This window comes from Zeugodacus cucurbitae, chromosome 5 (assembly GCF_028554725.1).
Source record: "Zeugodacus cucurbitae isolate PBARC_wt_2022May chromosome 5, idZeuCucr1.2, whole genome shotgun sequence".
Lineage (NCBI taxonomy): Eukaryota > Metazoa > Arthropoda > Insecta > Diptera > Tephritidae > Zeugodacus > Zeugodacus cucurbitae.
Window position 1 is genome coordinate 69,265,682 of NC_071670.1, and position 23,658 is coordinate 69,289,339.

Below are 23,658 nucleotides of genomic sequence, written 5' to 3' on the forward strand. Positions count from 1 at the left end.
TAACATATGTATCTATATTTTTAGATATTTTATCCAATTAAGTTATTATCTTTTTAGTTAAACTTTCTGGTACTTTTTCTTCAATGAAATATTTTTAACCAATTATGTGGAGAAAGCAATCAATAGATTTTATTTATGTGGGTATTTGGGAAAAATTGTGGGCAACATGTAGATCATTTCAAGTATTATACACTAAAATAATAGAATAATAGAAAATTCAACACCTTTAATTATCGCAATACTTCTTCTATCTCTTCTTCGTTGTCCTGATCGGGTTCGTTTTCTTTAATATCAATACGTCTTCGACCGGAATTCCATATAATATCAAAGTCTAGGTTACATTCTTTTGCTATTTTCTGCACCAAGGCTTTGTCAACCAATCCAATAGTACTCCACGCATTATCCTTCAGAGCCAATTCTTTTAAAGCTCGCCCAGCTTCGGGCCACTGTTTCGAATAAGCCAAGGCACGAACCAACATTGCAAGAATATCGGCTTGGCGTATTGGTGGTGTTTCCGGTTTAACTAAAATTATAAATAAATTATTTAGATTATTAATTATTTATATTTATAAATAATGTTTAATGTAAATGTTTATTTAAAGTGAAAAGTAATTGAAAAAAAGAACTTTTACCAAACACTTACAGAACCAGTGACTTTTAAACTTACTTAACATATTCCTACAACCGGAAATCACTGCTTGATTATCATTATTTTTCATTGCGTTTTGTATATCCAATATTTTTCGCACATCCGCGATAGTTTTTTCCAAATTATTGAGTGCATGTTGTGAGTGTCCAAGTTTTTTTAAACAATTTGCCGCCTCATGCATTGCTTTTAAAGCTTTTTCGTAATTGTGATATTCCTCGATTTCGATTTGTGCGCAGATAGCGTAGAAGTTTGCTAAGGAATCATATGCCTGACCTTTCGAGTAAAACGTCACAATGTGTTTAAGTATATGTTCATCCTCTTGCCAATTCAATGCTTGTAAGTAATTCGCTGCCATGATGTAGACCTCGCGCTGTCGGGACATATTTGCGAAAAATATGATTTTTTCTGTGCTGCCCGACTTCAGTAAACTCTTCATGGCACGCACTTTATCACCGGCTTGAGTGAATTTCTTCGTGGCCGTGTGATAGTCACCTTGCTGTTGTAACAGTTCTCCCAACTGTGTAAGAATTTCAATTCGCGTTTCATCATTAAAATCGTTTTTGTTTGGTGTGAGCATCTCTGCAAGTTCCTCGGTGATCGGCACTCCTTTCTCCATGCAGATTTGTAGCGACCGTTTCAAATGCATCGTCTTTGCCAATAAATAAACAGCCTTTTGATGTTGTTCGATACTGGTGAAAAAATCCGCACAGCGATTCACTAGCTCCGAATCTGAATCAACGGTTAATTCCGAAGCAATTATTTCTAGCACTTCAGGTTGCTCCGACTCAAATGCCATTTCTAGCGCCTTATGAAGCATACCTGCGCGATGATATAACTCCACAGCACGTTTGAAAGATCCACATTCTTCAAAGTATGCTGCGGCAATAGCTTTATCGCGGCTACGAGAAGAACTTGCCACAGTCCAGAGTTCGTCTTGGAAATCATTTTCCTTACAAATGCGTATAGCATTGCTAAATGTTTGAGCGCGTGTGTAGAACATTATGGCTTCTTGGAACTTGCCAACATTCTCATAATGACGTGCTAAGTGATAACATGCAGCTCTGTCTCCGGATTGTCGTGCTATGACATCCGCTTTCGAAATTTTCCCCAAATAACAAAGTATTTTAACCTGTAATTATAATTATAAGGTATTAAAAGTTAAATTCTCTAATTAAGATTCAACCAACTTGAGAAAACCAGTCCTCCGCCTTCTGATATACTGCTAATGCAGCATCCATATCACCAGAACTTTCAATGTACTGACCCCACCATTTTAGCATTTTTGGATCAGTACAATTTTGCATATAACGCTAGAAGATTGAACTTATTGTAATTAATAATGTTTAAAATTTTGAATATAATACTCACTTTCATTGCCAGTGGATTGTCCAGTAGCATTTGTGTTATATTTTGTACGGGATTTTGGGATTTCTCAAAGTATTCCAATGCGGCTTTAATATCACCACTCTCCTTTAATTGCTGCGCTTTGTGAAAATATGTATTTTTTAAGTGAACACGATCTTCCGTCTCGGCAACATTTATGGCCTAAAATATTTTATAATTACAATTACACTTTGTTAAAAAAAAATAGATATATTCGAACCTCATCTATTTTTCCACGTGCCTGCAGTAATTTATTTAATAAATCGAATCTCCCACATTTTTTGTACAATTCGATCGCTTTATCGTGCATGCCCAATTCAATAGCGAGTACTGCAAGTTTTGCTTCATCTTCAAGGTCGTCATCTTCCATCGCTTGTCGGAGGGCACGTACTGAGCGCGCCTTACCCAAGTGACCCATGCACACCTTTGCCACATCTAAGCGACTTGTTTGGACACACATCTTTGCTAAATTTGTCCAAATCGTTGGAGATTGAATTGAACGTATGCAGCGATAGGCCAAATCCATGTTACCTTCGGCAATGTGTAGACTGAAATTTAGAACCATCTTTCGTATGTTCGGATCACATTTATTGAGATCGACGAAATCTTGCAGTGGACGCTCTTTAACCAGATTAATATCCAAAGTTATCTATACGTATTCAAAAACAATGCGTTAATTGGTATGTAAATTTAAGAAAAAAATGTAAAGCTTCATTTTTTATATTCACCACGTTAGGTACGCAAAGATTGATCAGTTGCTCCCCCATAACCAAAGTACGTGTTTCGAGTGTATTCAATTTATTTTTGTCGGAAAAAAATAAAACCATAATTTCGGACTCGATACTTTGGTTGCCATTAATGGTTTTCCCTGACTTGACAGGAGTTTGTTTTAGCTCCTGTGATTGTTGCATTGATTTCACCTCAATTGCAAGCAAACGCGGCTCATCAGTATCCCAATATATATTTACGGGCATACTGAAAAATTTTGCAATTAATAAATGGTTATGTTATGTATAGAAGGTATGCTATACCAAGGATTAGTATTGCCTTCGTTCGAATTATTTACAAGGTTATGTTCCATCAAAAGATTACGTTCGAAATTCCAACAATATAAAGTTGGTTTTGGAACAAAATTCCGATTAGCAATTAGAACAGCTAAATGGGTGCCGGCTGTGTTGCATTTGACTAAAATCACTTCACCGAAATCGTCAAATAAATCGTAGCCGGATTTCCCAGGGAAAATTAACTTGGGATCGTGCCGAGAAACATCATAAGCTTTCACGAACCCGTTCATTGTGAAAACACTTAAATAGACACCAGTGAGGTCCATGCCAATTATTTTCCCTAAAAGTTTCAAACATTACAGTGGTTTAGTAGACAGTCTTTTAATAATCTTCCGCTACTCTTTAGGGTTCCTTATTTGAATTACAGTGTACATACAACTGTTGAGACAACATAAATATTTTTCAATACTCACCTTCATTATCATTTGCCAAAATTTTGTTGAGCACAACTCCACCAATGGAGTATATCATCACTTCATTAGACGTTAAACAGAAAATATTCTGATTATGGATGTGTAAACCTAGACATTCCGCATTAAAAGTTTGTATAAGCTTCACATTAAGATTTAAATCCTTTTCATTGCTGCCCTTGGTACTGCTGTCATCAGTATATACCTCAATCCTATAGTCATCCACCTTTTGCACCTTCTCAATGTTATATGCAGATATAGCGCGGCCATTACTAATGATCAGATTCAATTGATTAAGTGCTAAAGCAACAATTGCGAAATCCGTTTGAATTAGCGCATGTTTGCCGATCGCATGCTCGAGATAAATAACTTTTGCATTACGTTGAACGGCCCAGAGGTCGCGAGTGTGAAAGGATAACAATGGTTGCTCCTATGACAATAAGAGAAACATAATTACTATCGCATCGTTTGTGTATACTGTCATCACTTACTTTGAGCACGTAAACGTTTGAAATACAGTTGATCAGCATGCACGGCTTGGCCAATTCGTTAAATCCCCAGATGCATTGTTTAACGGCGCCACGGACTGTCGATATATTGGTCAATTGCCACGAATCTTCAGGCATATCGAAGACGCCTACACGTCGCTTCCAAGTGTAAAGGTTACCCTGATTGGTGCCGGCGCAAAGCGTCTGATTGCTGCAGCTGTATGCAAGGCAAGTGAAGAGCTCGTTTGTTGGCTGCATGAACTTGTGTAATTTACGACTGTTTAGTGTAGACGAGGACTTGTCGCTCATGTCGTTACTAAAGACATTTGTGCTGACTGAATTAATGTCGAGGCTGGTCGAAGAACCTAATACTGAAATTGCTACAATCAGTGAATTAAATGAAGTCGTGATAGAATTTAATATTATGAAATATGTATGTATTTATGTAGCTCACCAGTACTAGGTAAGTCCATTTTTAGCAGATAGTTATCACTTTTTTCGATATCCCAAATACGCACGCTTAGATCACCTACAATAGGAATTTATAATTATTTTTGTAGTATATGCATTTAATCTTTGATCATTTTTGCTCTGAGAATATTTTTGAATCATTTTGGGTTAAATTGAGAAATTACCTATTGTTCGACCGAGCTCAATGACATTCCTTACTAATTCTATCTTAATTTATATATTATCAGCATGTACATATTATTTTTATAACTGACCCGTTATAATTGCTAGACTATTTCCCGCCCATGATATAGCACCACCCTTGCCAGATAAATTTCCACTCAACTTTACTCGATCCAACTCAGTTAAGATGCCAGTCGACTCCACCAAATACAAAGCAATTGTCATATCCTCCATCATGCAAATAACGGCATCTCTAAAACAAATGTACATAATTAATTTAAAAAATTATTTTTAAACAGAAAGCTCACTTCTTCGGATGCCACAGCATTTGCATGATGGGCACGTTGTTATTTTTGAGGACTTCTGTACAGGCGCCACCCTGATTGATGTAGTACATTACACCATTTTGTGTACCCACATAGAAACAGTGGTTGTCTTTGACACCAGCGTGAATCATACTCCTCGCCGCTGTACGTGGTCGCCAGTTGGTAAGCGTGTCGAGTGCCGCATCATCGCCCGCTACTGCCGCCTTGGCTAAATTCACTATTTCCTCACGCACCTCACTCTCAATGGTGCGCCGAAAGGTTATATGCATCAGCACATCACGCAAATCATGTGAGAACATGGTCAAAAATTGATACTGGCCATCGCAGCGCCAGCCCGTGAGCAAACCCATCGAATCGGCGGTAACCATGCGACCACCTTGTTCGCTAAAATCCAACAACACTATGGGCGCCTTATGTGGACCGTTTACACTAGCGAATTCACGATGGCCCGCAAACCAAACATGTATATCACCATTCTCCCAACCGGTGGCCAACAAAACTTTTTCGGGATGCCATGCTAGCGCTAACACCTGCGAAGTTGGATGTACTGGATAGGTGACATCGCGTTGAGGTTCACCCTGTAATTAATTTAAAACTTGTATATAATATTGCAATAAAACTGGAACTCGAATTCTATGCTTACCGAATCTGTGAAAATTGTTATAGAACCACCGCGCTCTTGACTGTAAGAAGCTACAGCAAATAGTGGTTCGGTGAGATGCCAATTCCCGATAGTGCTAACTGCATCGGAGTCCAGAAACTCAACTTTGGTGTCGAAGTAAAGCGTCATTGCGAGTTTTTACAAATAAATATTGTTCATTGCGAGTGCCAACGCCGAGGATATTAATTGAGCCAAACTCAACGAACCAAACAAACGCGGTTGCCATGGAGTTTCTTTGTTGGAACGAAAAGTGGATAACAGGATATGCTGCAGCAGCTGATATTTGTATATTTTAAGCGATACTTATGGTTATAATAAATTTTTTATTAAAATTATTTTTAAGAAATATTTTTAGGTTTTTATTTTTTCGCAACAATTCTCATATATACAAATATTTATTAGAACTTAGTTTAATAACGGATATTTTTCCAATAATCATTTTACAGTTAGGAACGTTGCGTAAAGCAATTTTAGTTGGGTTATGTGTAGAAATAGTACATAAATCGAAAATAGACATATTTTTTATAATAGCACTAAATGTTCATAAAGTTAAAGACTATTGCCTTTATGTAAATAAAATCCCCTGAGTTTAGTTTCAAATTTGTTAAAAATACACATATGTACATACAGTCCGTAGAGTTGTTAAAAGTAGCTGTGTTTACTATAATAATACGCATATTGACTAATTTCAAATTTAAATACAAGCTTTTAGATAATTTTCATAACTCCTATATTAGATACCTGATATCTAAAAAACATATTTACTTTTATTATTGTTATGCACTTACTACACGCTTTCAGTAAATAATTAATCACATATGTTTTAAAAATTACAAACAATGACATGTACATACATTACATGTATGTATAGGAAAATAAATTGAAATATTTAAAAATGAACGCATATAATTTCAAGCGAATATGCATTTTCACACCCTTTTAATAAGTGCATATGCATATAATATACTAATATATATAGAATTAATTAAATCGTTATAATTATATGTATGATGTGTGTAGGCAAACGTACACATTTTCGCATTCCTGTATGAGGAATGATCACTAGGTCGATCCATTTAAGTTTAGTATTTCACATGAATTGGGTTGATTGCAATATGCATAGTTGATATTTGCAAGAAATCATTATGTACACAAATGTATTTTATTTACATAAAACAAATGTCGCACATTTCCTATTACTATTCCTGGAAATACAGATAAAAATAAATCTTACAATAAAACAGACACACACAAAATTGTACTCATGTATGTATGTATAATCAGCCACGTCATTTATCACTTATGCATGTTATCTATTTTAAGCCTTAAGTGTACAAGTATGTAAGTACACGCGCAAACATTTATTTAATGTATTTTTTATTTTCTAAATGCAGTCATGCTTGACACATACAAATGAGCCGACATATTTACGTACCTACATACATATGTACATATCACGTATTTGATAATTATGTACGGTTTTGATAATTACCGTTTTTAAATGGTTTTGATTTTGAAATTTTATCTGTGCACGCAAAAAAGTTATGGATGATTAGCAAAAAAGTATTAAAAAACAATCATATGTATGTATATAAATATGTAGTATATTAAAACGTTTAGCTACACGTTTTACAAAATTCTTTTTTTTTCCCATTTGTTGTTATTGTTGTATAATAAAACATTGCGAAAATATATTAATAATGGCTTGATAATCCCAGATATATCCTAGGGTCGTTCGCAGTTACATATACTGTTTTTAATTTCCGTTTCCTCGTATTCTTCACTGTCAACGCTCGTTTCTATTTCTAGACAAACGCCGAATTTTCACAATATCCTTAAATGTATGTCGTCACTTATGAAATAAAAAAATTACAGATTTTTACACATGCATTTGAATATGGATACGTTTTACTACGGATTTGTCAGAAATAGTTACGAAATATCATCATCTACTTATGTATCTCAAAGAAGAATAAATTTTGTGATACCATTATAATTTACTATTTATTGTAAATTAAATATTCCATCAAGTGAGTATATATGTAAGTATTTACTATATATATACATCAATATACTGTTATCAGTATTAGCTTCACCACCATCTTTGTATTCCTCCAAAAAATATGATAAAAAGTCTAAACAGTTATTTTTTAAACCAAATATCTTTTATTGAAACATTTTCACACGAATAAGCGGTTTTTGAGCTTTGTAACAATTTTGACCATTTAACATTCCTGACTTAATGTTTATAACTTAAACAATATTTTATTTAACCACCGGCAGCTGTTCAATATATTTAGGCAACTTGTGTGTATACATATGTACATATAAAATAGTATTGGAATTATTTTGTGCTGGTGAGCTTACATACAGATTTTCATAATACAGATTGACATCGATCGTTTAACAAATTTATATCTAATTTACATATATAGAGTTCATTTTCGTATAGTTTAATTGTTAATTTTAAGTTGTTGAACATGTGTGTACTGCTAAATGCAACATAGTTAATGGATGCATTGCCATACTTGCAGCGGAGGAGGCAGCCGTAAAATGACATCATACGTCAACTAAGAATGTACTCATTTGCTTTAGAACAATTTCAATACTTGCATATGCAATAAAGTGCAGTAATCCAGTGTGCTATTTATTATTGGTTTACTGACCCTTTTTCTCCTCACCGGCTGAAGCGGCCACAGCTTTGCTATCTGGATTCAATTTGTACATGGCATGATTGAGCACAGTTGCGAAGCTCAGCCAAGCAATGTACGGGACGAACAAAAGACCAGCCACTTGATTCACCCTATAGAAGAGTATGCCACAAGCTGTTGATGTTGCAGTCAACGCAATGATGTCGATGAGACCCTATTTGAAAAAAGAGAAACACATAAATACATATTTTCACTAAATAAAAAATAAAATAATAATGGGTGCAATCTTTCATGTAATACTCTGTTTGAACTGTATTGCGCCATTGAAATATGCAGAAATGCAGTAATGCATACATACACGCTTTACAAGCAAGCACTTTGCATATGAGTTCAGTTTAAAAAAAAAACTTCATTTGTTATGCAACTTACGCCTTTGATATTACGTTGTCCAAAGAAAATTGGAGTCCATGCCCAATTGAGTGCCAACTGTGCGCCGTACGCAATCAGCGGTAGCTGTGCCTCACCGTTGAAGCCGCCTCCATCGCGCCACACCAGATATGAGGCATAGCCCATGCCGGAGTATAGCGATGTCCAGACCGGTCCAAATATCCAGTTTGGTGGCCGGTATGATGGGAAGTTCAGATTTTTGTACCATGACTGAATGTTTTTGCGTGTTATTATACCGTTGATGACACCACCAATATTGGGGAGCACAACTGCACTTATGATTTTTAGCGCATCACTCATTTTTCTACGATTTTATTTTATTTGACACTTTTTATGTTTTTAAACTTTAGACGCTTGCCAATGCTGCTGCTTTGCTCTACGAATCACCGAAATGAACTAAACTATCAGCTGTCGGTTTCATACTTCACTCGGTGGGTTGTCGTTCTGATATTTCTACTAGCCCACCGCCTTCTCCCTCCAGGCAATAAACTTTTGCAAACTTTCGCTTCTCGCTCTTTCTATTATGACTTAGTTGGTAAACGTTTGTAGCTTATAAACAGAAATACCGGTATACATACATTCATACATATGTATAGCATATATAATATATATATGTATATACATATGTATGAAGAACGTTACGTGCGAATGTCTATCAATAAGCACGCTAACATCGGCACACCTTATTTGCTTTGATTTCTTACGTACATATGTATATGCATACATATGTATGTACATACATAGACTTATCGCCTATAACCTCATCAATAGCATTTTGCCGGTTGATAAACTGGTAAATATTATTGAAATGTACATAAATAAATAGAAAAACTTAATTTTTTAGCATATGCTCATTTCGTCTTTCTTCTGTTATGTGTTTGTCCAAAATTCCACATTCGTACAAGTGCCTCTATTTTGGTATAGTTTAGACGTTGAAACTTGTATGTACATATATCATAAAGGGTAGTGTTTTGTTGTAAATAAACAGTTATTATATTACATTGTATATTATTGTGTAAATTTGTAGATATGCATGTAGTTGGTCGTGACTTTAAACCGTTATTACTTTTGCTAGCAACGATGATTTTTGAACTTACACAGAAATAGTCGCTAAGAAGCAATATCTTTTAAATACTGTTGAAATCTTCTCATTTCGTGATAATCAACCTCTGCGGAACTTGTAATTTATAGTCAAAAACTGTACAATTAGTTTCAGTAATATAATTTATTTTTCCGTTATAAATTTAGAAGTACATTATTTGTTATTTTCAATGCTTAGAAGCAAAGCAAAGCATAAATAACCAATCATAAATCTAAACTGATGTCAAATTATCGAATATACAGGAAATCCATCGATGTCCTTATTGCACTGCATATATACTGAAACATTTTATTTTATTTTTTTTAGAAACGCTAACTTTAAAACGCGGTTAGTAATGAAAAAATGTGTTAGCATTAACATATTAGTATGAAAATTATGTATGTATATGATATAGTGGCATCAATGAGAGCAGATTAGTGAAATATGTTGAAATAATTTGTAAGAATGAATAAAGAATTAATGATCGATGCACGAACCATCTGACCTGACAATTGAGGGACAATATTTTGAACAAGTAGAAATTAACAAAATGCAAATGCAATAGCAAGTTAAAATATTCATTGAGAGTAGTACATACAAGCATGAATGAAAGTAAGAACAATGCAACGTAATTAAACTCAACTAAAACTTCTCATCGTATTAGGCGAGAGCTGTTCAATTCGAAGTGGATGGCTGATTCGATGTAGCAGTGTTTTCAATTGTTGGTGGCGTTGTTGGTGTGGTACCGGTTGTTGGTGCTGATTTAGTGGGTTGTTCTGCTTTTGCTGGTGTACCGGTTTTCTTGGTTAAATCTTGCTGCTTTACGCCAGTGTTTGCACTTGCTTTACTTGCTGCTGGATGTGTATTTGCCTTCTTAGCACTACCAGGCGGTGTTGTGCCAGAATTACCAGTATTAGGTCGTACAGATTTTCCACTGATGGCTCCCGGTGTTGGCTTCGATTTTGATGATGTATCAGCTTGTTGTTGTTTTTGAGGAGAATTTGACTTTCTAGCTGATGTATCAGGAGCCGCTTTTGTAGCGGGAATTGCTGGCTTCTGTTTATCTGTTGTTCCTTTATCGGGTGACATCTTTATCGGAGTTGTTGGTGTTGTTGGCGTCGTTGGTGTAGATTTGTTACTGTTCGTTGGCTTCGATTTGGCTCTTGATGTTTGTTGTTGTTGAGGCTGTTGTCCAGTTTGCGGCTTCGTTACCAATTTTAACTTAGCATCACCTGTTACCTTCTGCGAGTCGCCTGTTGTGGATGGCTTTGTCTGTTGTTTCGTAGTTTCGCTCGAATTCTTAGCATTTATAGCCTGCTTTGGGGGTGATGCCTTTTGTTTGGGACTTACTGACATGAGCGCCGATTTTTCTTCACTAATTTGACACTGCACTGTTACATTGTCCGTCGATGGTGTTGCTAGTTCGGAAGATATGCCCATTTTATCTTGTGATTGGCTCAAATTCGTCCCATCTGCGGCAACCTTTGTATCTACTTGCAATTCTTTTATATCCTCTTTATTTAATAACTGAGATATCTGAATATTTTTCAATTCGCCAGCTATGGGAGTGCTTGGTAAGGATAAAACAGCGGCCGGTTGCATTGTCGGTGGTTGAGACTGTAGTATTTCGGCCATTGTTGGCTGTTTGTGAGCCGGATCTACTGTAATGATTTTGTCATTATTCACCTCATTTTTGGCAGGTATTTGCGCTGTGGACAAGGGTATTGTTGGTGGCAGTGCCTGTACTATCTCAGCCATTGATAGCTGTTTATCCAATTGTTCACCTGGAGGCGTAGCTTTATTCTGAGATTGGAGCACTTGCTCTTGAGAGATTTGTTCCTCTACTCCCAGACTTTTATCATTGTCTTCGCTTACTTTCGGAAGAATTTGATCCATGATCGATGAACTATCTGCAACACTTCCTTCCGACTCTTTATTTAATGAATCTACATTGCCATCGAGAGCTTGAACAATTTCCGTGCTTGCTTTCGGCAATGGACTTGGTGATTTTTGATTATCGGTATTCAGGGATTCTACCACAGATGTGCTTTTAAGTGGTAGTTCATCAGCTAGCGCGGATGGAACCGCTATTGTTGCGGCTTGCTGTTGATCAGATGGAAGCTCAGGTTGGGGTCCTTGTTTAATAGTTTCCTCCGGCAATTTATTTAAGTTTTCGATCATAAGATCTTTCGTCATTTCATTTACAATCTGCATCACTTTCTCGCTAGATTCTAGAGATTGTAAAGCCACAGTTTTGATGGATACATCTACTGGTGGGGTGTCTGTTTTAACTTGCTTTTCGCTTTCTATAGATGATGTATTATCTTTGTTGGGGGTTTCAACAAGTTCACTTTCCATTTTTTGCTTATCTACATCTTCTTTTACAGATTCTTGCTGATCTTTGAGAGCTAATTGCTCTTTATTAACCTTAGGTACAGAATCTGATTTCTGTTGCTTTTTATTGTCCTGTTTATCTGATTTTGGAAGAGATTCTGCTGTTTTTAATACTTTTTCCGCATCATTCCCTTGTTGTGAGCTTTTAATTTGAGTCTCTATTTTATTCTGATTTGGTGACGCTTCTTTTAGATTTCGTTGCGTGTCTTCAGATTCTTTTTCGTTGCTAGTCGTTTTTGTTTCAACATTCTTATCAGCTGAGCTTTCTTTGGACGTATTTATTATTTGTTGTTTTTCGTCCTGCTTAGCTGATTTGGGAAAAGTTTCCGAATTTTTAGATCCTTTTTCCACATCCGGTTGATTTTGGTTATCTTGGTTTTGTTGTTTTAGCTGAGTCTGTTTATTTTTTTGCTTTACTGGCGACTCATTCTTTTGCTGTGCCTGCTGACGAGATTTTTGTATCTGTTTCTGATCATCCAGATTTTGCTCAATCTTCGCTTGTTGACCATCTTCTCCTATTGGGTCTGGACTCGTTTCCATCTGTTGGAGCTCATCCCGCTTTTCAACATTTTTATTTGCAGCTTCTTTTATACCTTCTTCTTTTAGTTGGGTATTTAAGTTTTGCTCCTCATTCTTCTCCTGCTTATCGACTAATGGTCCTCGTTGTTTTTCCTTCTTTTTAGGCGTAGCTGGTAGTTCTTGTTTCGCCGATTTTTGCTGTTGCTTTTGTTGTATTTGTTTTGTCTGCTGATTATCCTTATTACCTTTCAAATTCGTTGATATTTCAGTAACTTGTTCCGACTTTTCTAATTCAATAACAGCGGGATCATTTACAACACCATCTCTACCAGTTTCTTCAACTTCGCTGTTTCCACCTGCCTTTAAAGTTGTTGCTTTTAGTGCAATATCATCAAGTTTCTTATTGTCTTTTGAAACTTTGTGGGCCTTACCCTCAGACTTAACCTTTTGCTTTGATGGTTCCTGTTTTTGTTGAGATTTCTGTTGTTGTTGTTTTTCTTTAGTTTTTCCTACATCATTTGTTGACTTAGCGTTTTTCTTCTCAGTTTGATTTAAGTTTTCTTTTTCAGTATTTATTTCCTGTTTTTTAACAGACTTTTCAGTTTCGTTTTGAAGTTCCGTCTCATTTGATTTCACATTTAAATTCAAAATTTCCAACGGTTTAACATCATTTCCTTTTTCATTACTCTTAACTTCTGATAAGGGTGGCAACACCTCAGCCGGTTCTGCTTTGGTTTCGGCACTCTTTGCGGTTAGGGCACTTTCAGTTGCCGGTTGTTCGCTATTAGTTGTTGCTGCCTCTCCCACTTTCATCGCCTCCATTTTAGCCACCTCATCGAAATCGCTCACTAACATCGGTACATCGTCTTCTTCTACAACACTATAAAGCATATTTGTACTCGCGGTCGCATCACTGCCGCCTATAGTCCCCGCCGGTTTCTTCGTACCCGCCATTGAATTAGCGAACATGCGCAGCTGCACCACAGTCTCTTGACCCAGCTGCGGCAATATCTCCGGCAACATTTCTACAATTTTCTTTGTCTCTCCATGTCCAGTCACCGCAAAAGTATTTGCAGAGAGAGATGCTTGCGCTTTTGGATTATTAAAATGAATGACGGTTAGATCGTCTTTGATTATGTTCACTTCCTCAATTCCCGGTATGGTGCTGACGGATAGCTTTTTTAAAGAACTCTGCAATTTTTTATCATCCGTAGTGGCAGTCTGGTGCATAACCTTCTTCTTACGACGGGCTGTGCCCTTACCTCCTATGCGCACTTGCGATTGCAATCGCCTCAATTTTTCCACATTCATCTTAAAACAATGCAATTCACGCTTGAATCAAGTAAATACAGCCTGAAAAGGTTCAATTTTAATTAGGAATTACATAAATTCTCACATTATTTCCTCTATTCTTACCCTCACAGCAAAAATATTCTTCTGCTGATGCAAACTCGTGGCTGCAAGAACGACTGCGATATAGGCGACTACTCAGCAGAACTCAAGGCCCAAGCATGCAAATCGTCGAACATTTCGAATTTTGCATTCCCACACACACAGTTTGGCAAATGTTGCCGAGCAATACATCCGCACCAGAGTAGCAGGTATATTAATATCGCAAATTTCATTGCAAAAGATATAAAAAATTCTCACATCGCATAGCAGACATGCACACATTGTGCCGCTGTGCGCTTAAAAATAAACATAAACCCAACCAAGAACGGAGCGCATTAACGATTCTTGCCATTAACCACATAGCATATTACATATTGTAGATGTCTGAGACTGAAAAGCAGAAGCGACTGACAAAAAGTGCATTACAAAATGGGATAGAGTGGATAGAAATATGCAACAAAAATATACATTTTATTGTGCTTGCACTAGAAAACAGGAAGGAGGCCTTTGTTTGATTGTAATACAATTACAGAGTGTGAGAATTTTACTGATTTTAAATAAATGTGAATAAGGCCTTCCTGTAAACTTTAGAAACTAATTTATTCATATAAAGAACTGCAGTTAATGTCGTATCAAAAATGTTTAAGGAAACGTTTTTCCTTCTAAAAATATATATAGACGATATAAGTTTTCACACGGACCTGATAGAACCATTGTCAATATAGATCTTAACTTAGACAATTACTAAGGCTATTTGGGAGAATATTATGCAGACTATATGTGTGTCGGTAAACAAATGTTTTTTACTATAGAATATACAAAATGTTACAATTTTAAACTTTATTTTTAAAAAATAATGTGTTTTCTATTCTCATAAAAAATTAGGAACTAAACTAAGTTTCACTAATAACGAATACCTTTCTAACGTTCCAAACTTTCAGTTTCTTTAGCCAAATGGTTTACCTTCTCCCATTGAGATTCTATGCCTTGCAATGTCTTTTGAATTTGTGCCAAGAATTTCTCTTCACTTTCCATCTCTTTGCTTATTTCCTCATATTTTGCGTTTTCCATTTTCAAAGATGCTATCATTACAGAGTTCTATTGGAAGAAATGAGACCATTCAAAACAATATTTTAAAAGAAACCCATATCTGGCTTACCTCTAAAAATTCCTGTTTCATTTGTGCTAACTTTCTATCAGCATTCATTTCATCTTCTTCAGTATATTGCTTGGAATGATCATAGTCTGTGGCTAACAGAACATAATCTGGTATGGAAAAATTCCTTGAATCCATTTTCTCAATAACAGAGAGATGTTGTTCCATGTCACTAAGCATTTTGCTTTTAACTTTTTCCTTCTGCTCTAGTAAAGATATTGTGGTATCGTCATTATCAGTGGATAATTTGTTCACGATTGATTGGAGTGTTAGCGACAATATCTTATTTAAATAATGCCGCCCTGTAAAATTAACATTGTTCATCTAATTAAATCTATCTAATTAAATGTACGAGTTACTCACGCTCTAATGAAAACTGTTCCACAGAAAAATTGAAGTGCTGTATTTCATACTCGCTTTTTTCCATCTTGTATTGTTACTTTGGTAAATAAAAACTAAATAAAAAGGTTTTTAATTATATTTTGAGGCGTCGCAAATCAAATGTTGTGGACGTTCAGTGAATATATAAATAGGATTGTTTAATTGAAGATCGATCATTGTTTTAAGATATTTCAAACGAACGATAACACAATTTTGGCAGTTTCATAAAGGCATGTCTACATTCGTCTATTTTAATGCAAGAAACATTAGCGGCAATCTATTACCATAAGAGAATTGTTTATAAAAGTTATTACTAATTTTTTAAACAAATAAAATTATATTCTCCTTTCTGTTAATATTTATAAAAATTATATTAATAAACAATGAAACTTAACCAATAAATCTTGACTTTTTGTTATGAACTAATAAATCATATAGTTTAACATTTTGGTTTCCAATTTGAAATTCATAATTATCACTAATTATAACGTTATGTGATAATCCATAAAAGGTATCTACAACTTGAGCGCACCCTAATAACAACTCTATATGTACCTATTTGAACAAGTTTATGTGGCAACGATATTTTGTGTCTACCCGCACGTGTTTATTTGTTGTTGACAATCACTCCATTGATAACTACCAGAAATACAAAACGCATAATTGTTTTATAAAAATATGTCTAAACGACAAAAAATAGAAGATATACCGCAAGTGGACGATGGACGAACTGTTCAAGCGCGACTCGTATCAGATACAGGAGAAGAGGCGGGTCCTCCAATTGACTTACCTCTTACTGTCACTGTGGAACAACTGGGCCTAATTTGTAATGCTTTATTAAAGAACGAAGAACCGACACCATATCTATTCTTTGTTGGTGAAGAAGAGATTAAAAAAACACTTAATAGCGCATTAGATTTAAATTCAGTAGACACTGAAAATGTGATCAAAATCGTGTATCAACCGCAAGCTGTGTTTAAAGTTCGACCAGTAACGCGGTGTACAAGTTCCATGCCGGGTCATGCAGAGGCTGTAATTTCAATCAGTTTTAGCCCAGACGGTGAGCATTTAGCAAGTGGATCAGGTGACACAACAGTGAGATTATGGGATTTGACAACGGAAACACCACATCACACATGTGCGGCACACAAACAATGGGTTATGTGTGTTGCTTGGTCGCCTGATGGAAAGAAATTAGCAAGCGCCTGTAAAGCAGGAAATATTATATTATGGGACCCCACAAATGGCAAGCAAATCGGACGAACACTAACCGGCCATAAAAAATGGGTAAACTGTTTGAGCTGGGAACCATATCATCAGAATCCTGATTGTCGTAAATTAGCCAGTGCCGGTACTGATGGAGACTGCCGTATTTGGGATACCGTGTTGGGTACTTGTATTTTAAATATATCGGGACACTCCAGTTCAGTAACCGCTGTACGATGGGGTGGATCTGGGCTTATTTACACTTCATCAAAAGATCGAACAGTAAAAATGTGGCGGGCAGATGACGGAATTCTATGTAGAACTTTTTCGGGACATGCTCACTGGGTGAATAATATTGCACTTAACACGGATTACGTTTTACGAACGGGACCTTTCCATCCCGTAACTGATCGTAAAAAGAAATATTCAGATATTGCAAGTGAGTATTTAAATCAGTATACTAAGAGAAGTTAGGTAGAAATATCTTGATATATTTTTAGAGGATGAATTGAAAGAAATGGCTTTGCAAAGATACAAACAGGTATGCCCAGATGGTGTTGAATCATTAGTATCGTGTTCCGATGATTTCACTCTCTATCTGTGGAGTTCTAACCAAAATAAATGTATCGAACGAATGACGGGTCATCAAAATGTGGTCAATGATGTTAAATACTCACCTGACGTGAAGCTCATAGCATCTGCCTCATTCGACAAGTCAATTCGCTTATGGCGTGCTCAAGATGGCAAATTTATAACTACATTCAGAGGTCACGTTCAGGCTGCTTATACACTGGCATGGTCAGCAGATTCACGTTTGTTGGTGAGTGGCAGTAAAGATTCAACTCTAAAAGTATGGAGTGTTCAAACGAAAAAACTCGCACAAGAATTGCCAGGTCATGCGGATGAGGTCTTCGCTGTAGATTGGGCTCCGGACGGAACAAGAGTGGCATCCGGTGGCAAGGATAAGGTGGTGAAATTGTAAGTTAAATTCGCTGTGGATAACCTAGTTTATTTAATAATAATGCTATTTTCAATTGATGTATATTTTATATTGTTACTTTAAACTTAATACATTTTTAATATTTGTTATAGATGGGCTTATTAGGGCACATGCAGAGGAGAAGTGTATATATAAATCGGATATATATAAAAGGAGTATTCGTACTTTATTACAAATGCAGATGCAATTAAAAAATTAACATTTTATCTTAAGTTTAAATAAACCATATAAAATTCATACTAGCTTTTTTCTTATACAAAATCAATAATACGCTTAAAAACTACCTTTATAAAGCTATAAAGTCTCATTAACAATGCCCTTATGTATTCTTTGAGGTAGTGTTTGAGTTAAAAACAAGTGAATTCCGTATTACAATGTATGTGGACTCAAGTTCATATTTACAAATTGTGTATATTGGTATAAATGGGATTATTGTTTAAACGTAGCTCCAAGTTTTATATTGGCATGAAAATATGGCATATCTAAACTTGCATTATAATCATAGACTTACAAAGATGTTTCCTTGAGGTTCTTTAAGGTAGATTCTAAACTGGCAGATTCTTCATTACCATCATTGAAATAGCGAGTCGGTACTGCTGCACGAGACTGCAATGCCCGTTCTGCAGCCAAAAATCCCAACGCTACACAATTTTTTATGTCATATCCTCGTAAAAGTGCTGTTATATAACCACTAGTAAAACTGTCACCAGCTCCGGATACGTTCGTGATGTTTTCTACTTTCGGTGCGCCATAAAATCGTAGTGCATGAACATTTTTTGTATTTTTCGTCAAGGGCAAATAAGAACCTGTAGTTACATCGAACAATGGTTTGCCAGATACCGCTAAGTCCCCATTCAAACTAAGTAATACCCCTTGTTGCCCAAGTGTTAGAACGATGCAATCGAAATGATCTTGAATCAGTGTCAACAGGTATTTTGCTTTCTTCAGTAAAATTTCTATAGGATCACCATTGTGGACTTTATTCTGTACTGGATTTCCGGTGATCGCTTCAACAATGGTGTGTAATTCGTAAATATTTGGCGATATCATTCGAATCTGTTTGGTAAGACTCTTAGGTAGAGTAAAGGGCTTGTGAGCAATTCGCATATCCGTTGGTTCAAAAAACACTGGTCGCTGATATTTTTGTGCAAGACGTAGAGTACATATCATCGCTTCAAGAGAGAGATTGCTATCCATCACAATTATTGGAGCAGAACTTATCTGCTCCTCACGTTGTTCAATCATCTCAGCCGTAATATTATTATGAATCTCCATATTTCCTAAAATAATTTTGCAATCACCAGTTTTATCAAAAAGTAGAGTGCAAAGGGAAGTGGCACATTCTTCATCTTTGATTACTGAATTTCTCAATTCAGTTGGAATCATTTTTAATAAGCTCCTTCCGAGTTGATCGTTTCCAATAATGGAAATAAAGTTTGCTGAGCCATACAATTTAAAAATGCCCTCGGCAATATTGCGTCCGACGCCACCCGCTGATTCCGTTGGTTTTGCACAATAAGTAGCTCCATCAAGCACTTTTGGTATTTCATCGACCATTGTTAATGAAAGATCTAAAATTGATGCCCCAATCACTAGAGGGGTGGAAGCTGATTTAGGTCCTGATTCACTTCCGACCATATAGCTTTTACTTGTATTTGATAATTCTCGAGATATTTGGGCAGCAACACTAGCATTGTTTTTAATTAGTGCAATATTTGCATCTAGACTTCTACCCTTCGTTATTTTGGCAATAGCGGCCAACAGATAGGGTGTTACTTGTTTACCACTAATTCCCTCAATTTTTGCCTGATTCGTTGCCTCTTCAATTGCTGCATCAATTATATTTTTATTTGCTGCAAATTGCTCTGGCACAGGCACACCAATTAAAATTCCAGACTTTAGTTCCAACTCTTTCAGAGCTTTTATTAAGTTAGCCGCCTCCTGTGGACCATTTAGGTTATATGGCACCTTACAGCCACTATTGCGGGTATAAAAATCAGGAAAACTGCAATCATCAACTCCATATGTCGCAACGCATACTCCTTGGGTTTCTAAATACTCAAGCGTTCGAGGTATATCCAATATAGATTTAATGCCACTCGATACTACTGTGACTGGTGTTCGTCCTAACTCAACAAGGTCTGCTGATATATCCAATGTGATGTGACCATCGCGGTGAACTCCACCAATACCTCCAGTAGCAAATATATCTATTCCCGACATGTGTGCTATGATCATAGTAGCTGCTACAGTTGTGCCACCACTTCCTTTTGTAGCTATCAAATAAGGTAAATCCCGTCTTGAACATTTAATTACTTCATCACGTTTTTTGGTTGCGATTTTTTCCATTTCCTCTGATGTAAGACCTACCTTTATTCGACCGTCAATTATTGCAATGGTTGCGGCTAATGCACCATTTTCAGAAACAAGTTGTTCCACCGACTGTGCTGTCTCAATATTCTGTGGATAAGGCATACCATGTGTTATAATCGTCGATTCCAAGGCCACCACCGCTTCTCCTTGCTTAAGTGATCGTTGCACTCTGGGATGAACGTCAACGAGTCTTCTGAAGTTACGAAGAGGAGTTCGAAACACATACTTTGATGATGCATGAAACAATGACAAAGTTGTGGGCAAAAACATTTTATAAATCACACTGATTTCTGTTTTATTCCAAGCACTGCTAAAAAACTAATGTGGACAAACCTTTACCCACTACAAATTCACTTCATGCATGTGCAGATATTTACATATGTAGGTATGAACATGTGAATACACACTTGCTTAGGAACTCACACAAAATATTTGTTTCCCCGCCTTTTGTTACGAAATGTTACCGTAATAATACTTGAATATGCGAACTTTAATATCCTTTTAAACTAAACTGAATTCTGTTCCATTTACTTCCCCTCAAAACAATTTCAGATTATTCTGAATCACATAAGTATCGATTTCAACATCGATAACATGTCTTTAGAGTTGTTGTATCATTCCCATACCCAATAACAAAAGAGAGCAAAGGTAATGTAAAAAAACAGCTGTGTTAAAACTAGAATTGAATTCAGATAAACAAATAATTTTCTAAAACATGACCCTTAAGTTATCTGATCCTGTGATAAAGGGTCTTCAGCAATTGGGTACAGAAATAAATATAGACATTTCCAAAAAACTTATAGCAAACACACTAAAACATACACTTTCCCCTGAAGCAAGTGAGTATGGATTAACGTAAATATGACAAATTTTATTGAATGGTTTCTCTGATAAAGGTGTTCCTCCAGTGCCGGATATCTACGTTACGAATGCGGATAAAGCGAAACTTAGTGAATATGCTGTAGTGACGTTATTAGTGGTAGCTACCAAACACGGCACTGATGCTGGGATTTTACGAACGCTTTTGGAAAAATATGAAATCCAATCAACTATTTTAGAGGAATTGGTACGCACATATGAGGATCACCGAAAAGAACTAACCATTCGTCAATTGCAAATAGGCAGTGATTTTCCACATATTACCGACGTACAATGGCGCATTATGGCTGATGTTCGCTCATCTACTTCTGATTGTAGTTCCGGTGAAGTGAGTTTTCATGTAAACCTTGGCCGTTATAATGAAACCAATGGAGAACGAGAAACTATTGTAGAATTTGTATGCAGTACTGAGGAAATGCAATTACTAATTAATAAATTAAAAGAAATTGAAAGACATTGTGAGAAAGTGGCTAATAAATAAACAACAAAAAGCTCAACAATTTATATAACTCGGAATTATTAGTTTAAGTAACATACCATCATTATGTCATCTCACTTAGCGAAGTAAACAGTGTCAATGAAACAAAATTGTATTTGTTTTGTTCATTTAATGAAACTAATAACAATTTTGAATTTACAATTTATCAAGGCAATGTTACCCTGCTATACTTGTTCGTCAATAAGCGATTTGATTTGTAAATAATCACATGGCGCATTCGTGTATATGACTCCAGAAAATGTGGCATCGCCGTCTTCGGTGCTAATTACAGTGCAGTGATTCTTTTTAATCAACTTCATATTTATCCCTCTAAATCGTTCGTCAACTTTATACAAATTTTTTCCGTTCGCCCAAGAATAAAAAGGCTTGCCACTGAATGGATTCATAAAATCCGCCCAATATCCATGTAAGCGCAATCGTGAGGTAATTTCGCGTGCCGCCAAAACAAACTGTTCAAACGTTAACACGATTTCAGGATTTCAATAAACACAATTTAAATTACCTTCCTTGCTCCTTGCTCATTATCGCCAGAAAAACGCAATGTCATTAGAGCTAATTTCTCACTAGAAACCACTTCAGGAGCCGGAAAAAGTTCGTGTAATGACTTTCTTATTAGTGAAGGACATTCACCGACAGTAAACTGTAGCATGGCATTTTGTTTTGTATTCTGAAAAATATTTTAAATCATTTCACATTTGAATGCCTAAATGAACATGTTCACCCTATACCTTTCCATCGAAATCGACAATTGACTCCAGTGGTGCTTCTAAATTGATAGTTGTTGACGCTCCTTGCCATGCGGGTCCAACTGCATTTGGAAAATAGAAGCGATTCCCCCGAGGAGCAAGCAATTCCCAATTCGGTCCACATTCGCCACCAAGAAAATCAGAGTCATCTAGAACAATAAAAACTTTTATGTTGACATTGAAATTCATTTTCGCATTTTAATATCACCTTCAACACGAGCCTTAGATTTTACCACCTTGAAAACACTATCAAGGTTTTTGGGGTCACTACGTCGCGAATAATGCGCTATGCTTGAAACACCCACGATTGGCGTTGACGACGATGACGACGCTGGCGACGCTGGCAGTGATAGTTTAGTAGCATTATTGGTGACATGTAACACCCCTCCTCCCCCCCGATTTAGGCATCGCAACAGCGAAAGTGACATTAAACTAATTGTTATGGCTTTTTATTGCGTAGGGTTTGTTTTCTTTTCAAAGCATCAATATCAATTTTATTATTTAACTTCTTCTATTGTGACGTTACCATTAGAATCCTGCTGATTCGCAGTGCCTTGACTGCTGTTGTAATCCAACAAGCCTAAACAAATATTTTGAAAATGTGGACGAATTCCCAAGTCCTGGATATATTATTGGCCTAAGCAGGCGTAAAGAATTTTAATTAGATCTTTTTATAAACACACAATTTGGTCTCGAATATAACTTCGTACTTCGTATTATTTTTCTTTCGCGAGCTTTTTTCTGTCAAATCAAAATTTTCTGATCAGCTGTGATAAGGGTTGCTAGTTCAAATATCCAAAAACGTATTGTTAATTTTGAATATTAATGAATTGGAAATATTCCTTTAAACATTGATGAGAAAAACAATTCTATATATTAACTTGGGTCGGCTTTAGTATACTATCCCAGGCTTTCGGCAATAAAATGGGTATCGTTGGAAAGAGGAGGTTCTCCAGATTAAGAATATATATACATATAGCTGCAGCTGACTTATAGTTTTCGAGATATTCGCACTTAAAGTTAAAAAAAATGCTACTTTTATCTTGAATTTTCACAATATATACTGAATATTTCATTAATATTATGCACTTATTTTACACTTACACTTCACCACATTGTTTCGGCATATTTATTTTATAAAATTTATCACGAAAATAGCTGTAAATAAGTATTTAACATTTTACACAAATCTCTTAATTTCAACAATAACAAAAAGGGTTGCAGCTTGACAAGTAATAAGTGTTGCCATATCAGATATATAATCCTCTTTCCAAGGATACCCATTTCATTACCGAAAGCCTGGGATAGTATACTAAAGTT

At 36.0% G+C, this 23,658-nt stretch overlaps 8 protein-coding genes across 10 annotated transcripts; 2 read left to right on the top strand and 6 right to left on the bottom strand.

Annotated features, from left to right (window-relative positions):
- Nucleotides 1-230: 230 nt before the first annotated feature.
- Nucleotides 231-7,513, bottom strand: LOC105215550 (intraflagellar transport protein 140 homolog). The gene is made up of 13 exons (XM_011189521.3): nucleotides 5,597-7,513; nucleotides 4,936-5,531; nucleotides 4,720-4,880; nucleotides 4,449-4,523; nucleotides 3,998-4,374; nucleotides 3,510-3,936; nucleotides 3,064-3,376; nucleotides 2,761-3,007; nucleotides 2,253-2,681; nucleotides 2,018-2,194; nucleotides 1,837-1,959; nucleotides 668-1,778; nucleotides 231-523 (listed from the first exon to the last, which is right to left on the bottom strand). The coding sequence occupies exons 1-13, from the start codon at nucleotides 5,741-5,743 to the stop codon at nucleotides 231-233; spliced, it is 4,476 nt and encodes a 1,491-aa protein (XP_011187823.2). The 5' UTR covers nucleotides 5,744-7,513.
- A 244-nt stretch (nucleotides 7,514-7,757) lies between these two features.
- Nucleotides 7,758-9,147, bottom strand: LOC105215552 (translocator protein). Its single transcript, XM_029042474.2, has 3 exons — nucleotides 8,695-9,147; nucleotides 8,281-8,479; nucleotides 7,758-8,184 (listed from the first exon to the last, which is right to left on the bottom strand). Exons 1-3 carry the CDS (start codon nucleotides 9,010-9,012, stop codon nucleotides 8,174-8,176), a joined length of 528 nt encoding a protein of 175 aa, XP_028898307.1. The 5' UTR covers nucleotides 9,013-9,147; the 3' UTR covers nucleotides 7,758-8,173.
- Nucleotides 8,948-14,757, bottom strand: LOC105215551 (putative mediator of RNA polymerase II transcription subunit 26). Its single transcript, XM_011189523.3, has 2 exons — nucleotides 14,123-14,757; nucleotides 8,948-14,059 (listed from the first exon to the last, which is right to left on the bottom strand). The coding sequence occupies exon 2, from the start codon at nucleotides 14,015-14,017 to the stop codon at nucleotides 10,469-10,471; it is 3,549 nt and encodes a 1,182-aa protein (XP_011187825.2). The 5' UTR covers nucleotides 14,018-14,059; nucleotides 14,123-14,757; the 3' UTR covers nucleotides 8,948-10,468.
- On the bottom strand, nucleotides 8,948-15,792 carry LOC105215553 (uncharacterized). 2 transcript variants are annotated; one of them, XM_054231925.1, is made up of 4 exons: nucleotides 15,618-15,792; nucleotides 15,258-15,556; nucleotides 15,016-15,196; nucleotides 8,948-10,092 (listed from the first exon to the last, which is right to left on the bottom strand). In XM_054231925.1, the coding sequence occupies exons 1-3, from the start codon at nucleotides 15,679-15,681 to the stop codon at nucleotides 15,020-15,022; spliced, it is 540 nt and encodes a 179-aa protein (XP_054087900.1). In that variant the 5' UTR covers nucleotides 15,682-15,792; the 3' UTR covers nucleotides 8,948-10,092; nucleotides 15,016-15,019. The 2 variants fall into 2 exon arrangements, with proteins under 2 accessions (XP_054087900.1, XP_011187828.1); XM_011189526.3 differs by lacking the exon at nucleotides 8,948-10,092 and having other exon boundaries at nucleotides 14,913-15,196.
- Nucleotides 15,793-16,195: 403 nt separating this feature from the next.
- Nucleotides 16,196-18,078, top strand: LOC105215555 (protein Notchless). The gene is made up of 3 exons (XM_011189528.3): nucleotides 16,196-17,280; nucleotides 17,342-17,819; nucleotides 17,934-18,078. The coding sequence occupies exons 1-3, from the start codon at nucleotides 16,314-16,316 to the stop codon at nucleotides 17,944-17,946; spliced, it is 1,458 nt and encodes a 485-aa protein (XP_011187830.2). The 5' UTR covers nucleotides 16,196-16,313; the 3' UTR covers nucleotides 17,947-18,078.
- Nucleotides 17,869-20,644, bottom strand: LOC105215554 (uncharacterized). Its single transcript, XM_011189527.3, has one exon. It carries the CDS (start codon nucleotides 20,482-20,484, stop codon nucleotides 18,349-18,351), a length of 2,136 nt encoding a protein of 711 aa, XP_011187829.1. The 5' UTR covers nucleotides 20,485-20,644; the 3' UTR covers nucleotides 17,869-18,348.
- Nucleotides 20,645-20,823: 179 nt separating this feature from the next.
- On the top strand, nucleotides 20,824-21,609 carry LOC105215557 (COMM domain-containing protein 3). Its single transcript, XM_011189530.3, has 2 exons — nucleotides 20,824-21,053; nucleotides 21,111-21,609. Exons 1-2 carry the CDS (start codon nucleotides 20,930-20,932, stop codon nucleotides 21,572-21,574), a joined length of 588 nt encoding a protein of 195 aa, XP_011187832.1. The 5' UTR covers nucleotides 20,824-20,929; the 3' UTR covers nucleotides 21,575-21,609.
- Nucleotides 21,610-21,681: 72 nt separating this feature from the next.
- Nucleotides 21,682-23,092, bottom strand: Mmadhc_0 (cobalamin trafficking protein CblD). Of its 2 annotated transcripts, XM_011189532.3 has the most exons (5): nucleotides 22,865-23,092; nucleotides 22,547-22,808; nucleotides 22,321-22,487; nucleotides 22,095-22,259; nucleotides 21,682-22,041 (listed from the first exon to the last, which is right to left on the bottom strand). In XM_011189532.3, the coding sequence occupies exons 2-5, from the start codon at nucleotides 22,764-22,766 to the stop codon at nucleotides 21,757-21,759; spliced, it is 837 nt and encodes a 278-aa protein (XP_011187834.1). In that variant the 5' UTR covers nucleotides 22,767-22,808; nucleotides 22,865-23,092; the 3' UTR covers nucleotides 21,682-21,756. The 2 variants fall into 2 exon arrangements, with proteins under 2 accessions (XP_011187834.1, XP_011187833.1); XM_011189531.3 differs by having other exon boundaries at nucleotides 22,547-23,092.
- Between the last annotated feature and the right edge of the window lie 566 nt (nucleotides 23,093-23,658).